Source organism: Diceros bicornis, chromosome 17, assembly GCF_020826845.1.
Source record: "Diceros bicornis minor isolate mBicDic1 chromosome 17, mDicBic1.mat.cur, whole genome shotgun sequence".
In the NCBI taxonomy this organism is placed as follows: Eukaryota; Metazoa; Chordata; class Mammalia; order Perissodactyla; family Rhinocerotidae; genus Diceros; species Diceros bicornis.
This window is the reverse complement of record NC_080756.1, coordinates 15,363,331-15,373,288: the sequence shown is the minus strand read 5'-3', so window position 1 is coordinate 15,373,288 and position 9,958 is coordinate 15,363,331. Positions and strand designations below refer to the sequence as shown.

General features: G+C 33.8%; 1 protein-coding gene across 1 annotated transcript; it reads left to right on the top strand.

Annotated features, from left to right (window-relative positions):
* Positions 1–4,345: 4,345 nt before the first annotated feature.
* Positions 4,346–5,293, top strand: LOC131415701 (olfactory receptor 9S13-like). Its single transcript, XM_058557515.1, has one exon. It carries the CDS (start codon positions 4,346–4,348, stop codon positions 5,291–5,293), a length of 948 nt encoding a protein of 315 aa, XP_058413498.1.
* Positions 5,294–9,958: the final 4,665 nt, after the last annotated feature.

Sequence of the window (9,958 nt, the reverse complement as noted above, 5' to 3'; positions counted from 1 at the left end):
CATATAGATGCAAGAAAATTCACAATACCTAGCAGGATAAATAGAGAAAAACAAAAACAAAACACATGAAGGCACAACAGAATAAACCTGCTCAAAATGACTGCAAAAGAAAACATTGAGAAGGCAGCCAGAGGGAAAAAGAGACATTCTACACAAGCAAACACAAGTTAAAACATAGACTTTTTGTCAGAAACAATGCAGACCAGAAGAAATGGAAGGACATCTTTGTAGTGATTTTAAATAACTCTTAATACAGAACCATATTTATTTTTTTTTAATTTTTTGTTTATTGCAGGAACATTGGTTTATAACATTGTAAAAATTTCAGGTGTACATCATTGTACTTCTATTTCTGCATAGATTACATCATATTCACCGCCAAAATACTAATTACAACCCATCACCACACACGTGTACTGAATTATCCCTTTCACCCTCCTCCCTCCCCCCCTTCCCCTCTGGTTACCACCAATCCAATCTCTGTCCCTATGTCTTTGTTTATTGTTGTTGTTATCTACTTCTACAATAGCCAAGACTCAGAACCATATTTCTGGTGAAAACAACTTTAAAAAACGAAAAAAGAGGGTAGATGTAGTTAGCACGCTCCATCCTGTCTGTCTCTCTTTAAAGCAGTTCTCAAACTTGGACTGAACTCATGGAGCAACTATTTGAAGATTCTAAAAATAGTAGCAGGTGCATTGGGGGAAGAATGTGAGAACTGAAAGTACTATTGAATTGAAAGTTGACCATTTATTTCCTCCAGTACACCTCTACCTAGACTCAAGGCTGCCAAAACCCCAGAGTTGATATCAGCATAGAGAGAGAAAGATCCAGGAGAAGCATCTGTAAATATTTGGAGAAGAATCCTCAAATCATAAAAATGTGAATTACTTGGGTTTCACTCAATGATTCTGAATGTTTTATTGAACGATTCTGAAACTTCCTGCCCTCTTGCTCTGTAGTTGTTCCATTAAAACATCATATCTGTTTGTGCATAAAATGTCGGATAAGCTGCTATCATCTCAGTGCATATCATTATAGAACAGTGTTCTGTTATTACTAAAATATTTTGCAATGTTTTAACATGCCATCTACACAGGACAATTAAATTTATGCTCTTATTGGCAGGAAGCCAATGCAATAAAAATGCCAAACTTCTTTGAAGCCACAGAACATGATTGTGGAAAGTCTTGAAAATTTTTTTTCTAAGATTCTTTCTTTCCCAAAATGTTAGCTGAAGAATCTTTGTACCTTCTAGAGTAATGGTCATCCAACTACAGCCTGTGGGCCAATTCCAGTTACACTCATTCAATGACCTATTGTCTATGGCTTTCATAGGACAACGGTAGAACTGAAGATGTATGAAGAGAGGGAATTTCTTTCACTTTCAACATGCTTCTTGGGATGTTTCTCTATTTGGTTTCAGCACCTAGTGGGCATTATGGTTCTCACCATGGCTCTCACTCTTGAAGAAACTCTGAGATGTCTGGGATCTTTTAACACCACCTCTTCCTGTGCCTTGAAATCACAGATGGAGGTATGACTGCCGCTCTTGCTAATCTCTATGTTACCTCAAAATCCCCTTTATTCAACTTTCCATAAATTGTTTAGCTTATTCTCTGTATTAATTTTCCTCTAATACAAGCATGATGGATTTACAGTAGAAATAAGAAATGAGTTTCTAAAAGTTAGGGTCATAATCCATTCATCAGAAATATTGTGAATGTCCCTCTGTGTAAATCATGAAAATAAGAGTCAAGTACCTCTCATCCAAATGTGTTTTTTAATGATTTTGTTCTATAAGTAGAATGTTAGTTCCCATGTCCTCTAGATAGCCTTTCTAACTTTCTAATGGTCTCTTAAGTTTACTAACAAATAATTTTATTCTCCCTCTTTTTTCATTTTGATACGAAATACATTACTGGTGAGAGGGACCTTTAGTGCCCGGGGAATATTTTGCAGAGGAAATACCCACACTCTGGTTTCCCTCCTCATGGGAGAATTTCTCTCGGGATCCATCCCAGGTATTTGCTGGTTTAATCAATGAAAAAGTACAGTAAATTTGGTGACAGAGGGAGAGAGAAAGAAAGAGGAGAGACAGAGAAGCTACAACTTTTGCTAGTACTTGTTCATCTTTGCAGTTTGAGTCGTGATGTGAACAGTGAGGAAATTCAGTCCATGTTGCAGAAAAACTTCCCATTGAATGAAGGTTTGCTTCTTTTCATACTTTTGTTTCTTCATGAATGTACTCGATTTCAAATACAGTGAGGATTTAATAAGAAATAGTATTCATTCTGGAGACTATCTCATATTTAATCTGTTTGTTCTCAACATCTTCTTTTAGATAGCTTTAGTTACATTTCTTTCTTTTTTTTTCAATTTTTCTGTTGAAACCAGAAAGTTTTTTATGTAAAATATGAATTTAAGGAAAACACGCATTTTTGTAGTTGATTGGCCCTATCAGAGGTTATTTTTTTAAATTATTTATTTTTGTGAGGAAGCTCAGCCCTGTGCTAACATCTGCCAATCCTCCTCTTCTTTTGCTGAGGAAGACTGGCCCTGGGCTAACATCCATGCCCATCTTCCTCCACTTTATATGGGACACCACCACAGCATGGCTTGCCAAGCAGTGTGTCGGTCCGCGCCCAGGATCCAAACCCGTGAACCACGGGCAGCCGCAGAGGAGCGCGCACACTCAACTGCTTGCGCCACCAGGCCGGCCCCTATCAGAGGTTATTTTGACCGTTCCTATGACTTCTAAAATCAACCAGTCAACGTTTCTGTGAACCTTTAATTTTTTCAAGAAAGTAGATATTATAACTGGACCAAATTAATTCTAATATACTTCCATAGTCCCACCTAGCCTTAAAAGAATGTCAAAATTAGTGAAATTATAGCAATGACAACAGTAAAAATTAAAAGACATTATAGGAGACACTGTATAATTTATATCATATATAATTTTATTTATTATAGTTATAGAATTTATATATAAATTTATATATCCACAGAATTATAAATTTATATGATTATAACATTACAAAATACATTTACATAGAATGTGAATTGTTGAATTTATCATTTGTCAATTTTCTTTTACGTTTTATGCTAGATTATTGAACAGTAAACCACTTCGCTTCTCAATCTCTTGGCTCTAAATTTACCTCTTAAATCTGTTTTGCTCTGTTTCTCCATTTATAAAATTAGAATAAAAATTAATTCTTTTCTCTACCTCTCTGCTATAGTTCGTTTACAAAAATTTTGTAGTCATAATAGCATAAGCCTAAATAAATATGATGTAAGCTTCTTTAAATAGATATTTCTCTTTTTTTTCATTTGTAGCTGTCTTTAAATTGTCCTGTGTGCCTTCCATCTTTCATATGCACAGAACTTTGTATTTCTAATTAGATTTGTCTGTTTCTGAAAAGACAGAAAAATCTCTGCCCAAGACCTTAGAATTCTCCACTTGCATTCCATTGTGCAAAATCCAAAGGGAAGAAAAGAGGGAAGGAAGGAAGGAAGAAAAGAAGGAAAGAGGGAAGGAAGGAAGGAAGGAAGGAAGGAAGGAAGGAAGGAAGGAAGGAAGGAAGGAAGGAAGACAATAAGTCTGATTTCTGTATGTTCAAGAAACGTAAGCAAGAGTCACTTTTGTTTTTAGCAGATGAACTGTGCCACTAAGAATGTATGTCATCATAGGGACTAAAATAATGAGAGAAATAAAGATATGTGGTTAATGTCTAAAAGGATGATGCTTTTGTCAGGATCTGAAGTCTTTCTCCTGATATAAGAAAGATAGATACAATCTTTGTATATTATTTTTCTATTGTAGATAGAAAAAATAATAAATAATCATTAAAACATAAAATGAGACCATCAATTGAACAGATTTTCACTTGAAATAAAATCTTAAATGGATTATAATGTCTGTGAGAAATATCTTCCACTAAAGGAGACAACTTTCAATGGCAGTAAACTGACAATAAATCAAGAGAAAAAAAAAGCTCATTTGTTCCAAGACATTTTCCTAGAATCTTCACTTCCCTAAAATACAAGTAGAGAGCAAATCTGCATCATTTGCAAATAAATATGTGTAAAAAGGCTAACCAATCGTATTGAATTCTTCACTAGGAAGACTTTTAAAAATGGTAAATATTTTTTATGTTCTTTATGTCCTTCAGTGTTTTGTTCTTTATGTTCATTGGTGTTTTGTAAAATTTTGGGTACAATATAATATGAAATGAAATGTTTTCCATGTTGGTTCCTAGTTATTTTTACTAAAACAAGTATTCTGATCACTCTTTTCTTTCCCTTTTATCATCTCTCCAGTTCCATCTATGTCTCAGGTATGAAGAGTGAGCTGAATAGCACTTACTCAGAGGTAACTGAGTTTATTCTGCTGGGGTTCAGAACCCCTCCAAAGCTACAGATCCTCTTATTCCTAGTGTTCTTGCTGCTCTACATGGTCACTGTGGTGGGAAATATCAGCATGATAATTGTCATTAAGATGGACTCCAGACTTCAAATGCCTATGTATTTCTTCCTTAGGAACTTGTCGTATTTAGATCTCTGCTACTCCACAGTCATTGCTCCCAACACTTTAGCCAACTTCTTGTCTAATGAAAAGAACATTTCTTACAATGGCTGTGCAGCCCAATTTTTCTTCTTTGCCCTGTTTGTCACAACTGAAGGCTTTCTTCTGGCTGTCATGGCATTTGATGGATTCTGGGCCATTTGCTCCCCTCTCCTTTACCCTGTGCGCATGTCCCAAAATGTCTGTGTTCGATTGGTAACTGGATCCTATATCTTTGGATGCATCAACTCCATGATCCAAACGGGTTTCACCTTCAGTTTGCGTTTCCGTGGAGAAAACAGATTGGACCACTTTTTCTGTGATCTCCCAGCCCTGATCAAGATCTCATGTGTTGATACCTTTGTAAATAAGATTGTACTGTATATTCTCTCTGCTCTCATCATCATCACCACCACAACTGGCATTCTGGTTTCCTATGCTTCTATCCTCTCCACTGTCCTAAAGATCCCCTCAACCCATGGCAGGAGTAAGACCTTCTCCACCTGTGGCTCCCATATAGCAGTGGTGAGTTTATTCTACGGAACTGTGTTCTTCATGTATTCCCAACCTGGGGTCGCCTCCTCACCAGAGCAAAGCAAGATTGTAGGTGTGCTCTACACACTTATAATACCAATGCTAAACTCTCTAATATATAGTCTAAGAAACAGAGATGTGAAAGATGTCGTGAAAAGATTATTACACAGGCAATGGTTCTCTCACTGATATGTGTAAAACCATCATATAAAGGACTAATTTTGTTTTCTAAGGGTCCTAGTTATCATTGTTCTTGTAAAATTATTATATCAAAGTGATTTATGTATATGGCAACAAATATTTTTCTAAGTTTTGGAATAATAATATTTCTAATAATATAGGTATATGCATCACTATTTTATTTGCTTGGAATATGTGAAAGCATATGTATTTTCAACTTATGATGTAATATTTTCATTTCATAATACCTTGAGAAGTAAATATTAAGAGCTGTTATATAATAATTAAAATATTATTACATTTGTGTAATACTTTGTGTTACAAAGAATTGTGTTACTATTCTTTAACTTTTTTATTCTACAAAGCAAGCAAACTGATATTTGTTTGGAAAAGATAGCCCCATGGTGTAGGTGGCAAAATGGAATGGTAATGGTTACATAGAACACTTCTGAGTAAAGGTCAGAAGATCCAGGTTTATCTTCCGAGGAGTATCATCCTAAGAGTTACTACTCCTGTAAAAAGGGGGCCCGCAGTATATTATTTGAGAAGCAATTCTTCACGTGGAAAATGTGTGTCAATAACATTCTACTAGTTTTTATTTTCTCACTTTCTTCTTAATATAATATGTTATAGTTTATAATAATTAAAGCTGATACATAAAGAACATGGACTATATGTCATATATCATTTTTATCTCCATTTTCAAACGAGGAAATTGAGGTACTGGGAGACTAAGTAACTTGATGTAGCCAAACTTCAATACCAGTATGGCTTTAGAATTTTTATTACCTAAATATGTATTTCAAAGCATGTGGAATATACTGAAAATATAATCTGACAACTTAGAAACAACCATTTCTGAATGGAGGTATGGATATGGGGCCAGTCCTGGAACTATAACAAATCTGACCCATTGTCCTGTCATTATTTGTGCAAATAGTATTCTGTTTCTATTTGCTTTTAACATTTGAATGTATTTTTGGTGTAGAGCAGTATAACATTGCTATATAATTTTATTTACCAGCCTTTTCTCTTTTAATTTACTAGATATACTTACCTACTGAAAATCAGATAAATATTTTTAATGTTAAATTTTAATGTATTATTGTAAAATTTTAGTTAATATGAACGTGTTTTTTCTATAGGGTGTGGACTAAGGTCCTTCCTCAAGTTCTTTTCTATCAGTCAATTTTTTTAACATTCAAAACATCACTTTTTCACAGGAAGCCTTTGCACAACTGTTTCTTCTCTGCTCTGAATTTTCTCCTCTTTTCCTCAGTACAATTTCTTTCAGAGAAAAAAGGAAAAAGGAGAAGGAAAGAAGGATCAAAAAAATAAGGAGAGGAAATGAAAGGTTTTGCCCTACTTTCTCTGCTTTTCTTTCCTTTCTTTAGATCTATGACTACCAAATAAGAATCCAGGAACCTAATTGAGCTGAATGTGTAGGGGGAGTGAGTCATTGTTTTAATAATGTAGAGATGTGGTTTGTCGCTGTTCTGACACTCATCCACAAGGGTCAGACCGGAAAGTTAGTTCTTTCATTTCTCTTCCTCTCTCACATGGCTTGTTTATAACCTCACTGTGGCAGAGATATTTTTTCTTATCTGTTATTAATAACTGAATTTAGGCAGAAGGGGAAGTACTTCCAAGACCTCGTGGCTTCCCCAAATGCTCTAGTTCAATTTGACACCAATTCCAGCAAATTAAGTGACACTTTTTTCCAATTTGATCTGTTTAATTGAGGCAAATAAGTCCTACAGATAATTCTTGATAGGATGTACAGCCAGGCTATCAGAGGATCAGGAAATTACTGGTCTTCTGGTAAAGTATTAAAAAAGGACCCAAATTACCCCAAATTTCTAAAAAATAATAATGATTTCTTTTAGTGTATGAAATTTCTTGTGGTGACCATATAGTACATTTTATACATACTAGATTCTATTTCAAGTTTTTTGTTTTATTCCGTCAATTTGTTTGCCTAGTTTTATGCTGGTAACACATACTTGTTGCACAGTAGGATTGAATGCCTGATAGGGCTACAGCTTTTTCAAAGATTTCTCACCTATTTATTAATTCAGGTGACTTCAGAATTATTTTGCATTTACAAAATGATTCCTATTTGTGTTTAGCAAAATTTCATTTCGCTAATAATTGATTTCTTTACAATACACATTTGTGAGAACAAGGCTGAGAGTATTGCATCTGATGTCCAACAGCCTAGGTTTAAGTCCCTGTGCTACCACTGATCACTGATTTGAGAAGTCCTTGAATGGTTCTAAGGTTGAAGGGATACTGTCAGTTTACCTACTTCATTCAACAGGTGAGAGAATTACATAAAATTCTATAACCCAAGATTTTAGCACCAGAAAGTATTCAATTAAGTGTAGCTTCTACTATTATTATTATTACGATCATCACCATCTTTTTCTTTTTATATTTTAGCAATGCTGTGGAGTTTCTATATTTGAGGGCCACACTTTTTTTAGTTAACTTATTTCTATATATTTTATATATTATTTGCTATTTTGACAAAAATCTTTATTAGTTTGTGTTTTCTAATGGATAATTCTAGGACTCAGAGAACTTAAAATTACTATGTATTTATTTTATAAGAGTTCAACTTACTAAACTTTTGTTCAATTCTTAGAATTTTTAAATTAAATATTAGATTTGAAGCCTGCTTATCAACGAGTCAATTTTTGAAAAATTTCCATCAGCTCTTTCTTGAAGTATTAATATTAATTTAAAATACTTTCTATGTATATCAGGTACTGTATCAAGTGCACATGTATTTCTTTACTCCTCAAATGGTACTCATGGTAAAGGCAACATTATATATACTAAATGTATAATTTAAATTTAGATTTTACAAGTATAGAAATTGTATCTTAGAAGAATTATGTAATGTGCTAATTTCACATAACCAGTAACAAGCAAGGTCATGGCTGGAACACAGAACTTTCTGAATCCAAAGCCCATAGAGGGAAAGATTATGTGGCATTGGCTCAGAGCAAGTTTTACCCTCTAAAGGTTTTAATATTGTAAAGATATTTATTAACTCAAATATATTAATAATTTTATTCAAATCTCTCTAACTTCATTAACTTTTGCTTCTTTGGTATGTCACAAACAGAATGTAATAAAGTATTGTATGTTTTATTTTGGTCATTTTCTCTCTTACAGTAATTTTTGATTTACGGTACTACATATTATACACTATTTAGTTACATATTTTATTAATATAGATTTTTACTTTGCTATATTTATAAGTGCATTATCCTGAATTCTACTTTATTTAATTTCAATATGGCTCTTGGCTTATCTTTAAATTTTTCTGGTGTATCTTATTAAAAGTTTGATTTTTAAATTTTTATATAGCATTTTATATGTGTGACTTTTAATTAAAACTCGAGCTCTTCCCTCCCCACACATAGACACAACAGAGACAATTTGTTCCTAAATGGGAGGGATCTATCTCATTTATATTAATTGTAATGATGTTATTTCTTTACTTTTGCCATTTTTAATATCTTTGTTCTTTCTATATTTCTTTGTTTCATATTTTACTATTGAGAAAATAATTCTCCTGCTGATTTCATCTTTGAGAAATATAAATCTGTTATATTATATTTAAGTATTAAGTATATATAATATAATAAATATATTTAAGTATAAAAGTTTACTCTCCCTTTGTGTCTGTTTACTTTTCCCATTAATAACGTGATTTTCTTAAATATTTCATGTACATACATTTAGAACCACAGAAGACAGTATTATAATTTTTGCTTCAACCATCAAACATAATTTAGAAAACGCATGAGAAGGAAAGTCTATTGTAATTACCCATGTGTAGTATATCACGTGTAATACATCTTATTATACTTTGATTTTCAACTTTTCTGTATAATCTCTCATAGCTGTGCATTTTTTTAAATTTTTTGTTTGTTGCAGTAACATTGGCTTATAACATTGTACAAATTTCAGGTGTACATCATTATACTTCTATTTCTGCATAGATTACATCATCTTCACCACCAAAATACTAATTACAACCCATCACCACACACACGTACCGAATTATCCCTTTCACCCTCCCCCCTCCCCCCTTCACCTCTGGTAACCACCAATCCAATCTCTGCCCCTATGTGTTTGTTTATTGTTGTTATTATCTACTACTTAATGAAGGAAATCATACGGTATTTGACCTTCTCCCTCTGACTTATTTCACTTTGCATTATACCCTCAATGTCCATCCATGTTGTCACAAATGGTTGGATTTCATCGTTTCTTATGGCTGAGTAGTATTCCATTGTGTATGTATACCACATCTTCTCTATCCTTTCGTCCCTTGATGGGCACTTAGGTTGCGTCCAAGTCTTGGCTATTGTGAATAACACTGCAATGAACACAGGGGTGCATGTACCTTTACAAATTGGTGTTTTCAAGTTCTTTGGATAAATACCCAACAGTGGAATAGCTGGATCATATCACCTCATGCCCATCAGAATGGCTATAATTAACAAGACAGGAAACAACATGTGTTGGAGAGGGTGTGGAGAGCAGGGAACTCTCATATACTGCTGGTGGGAGTGCAAACTGGTGCAGCAAATTGGAAAACAGTATGGAGATTCCTCAAAAAATCAAGGATAGAACTACCATATGATCCAGCTCATA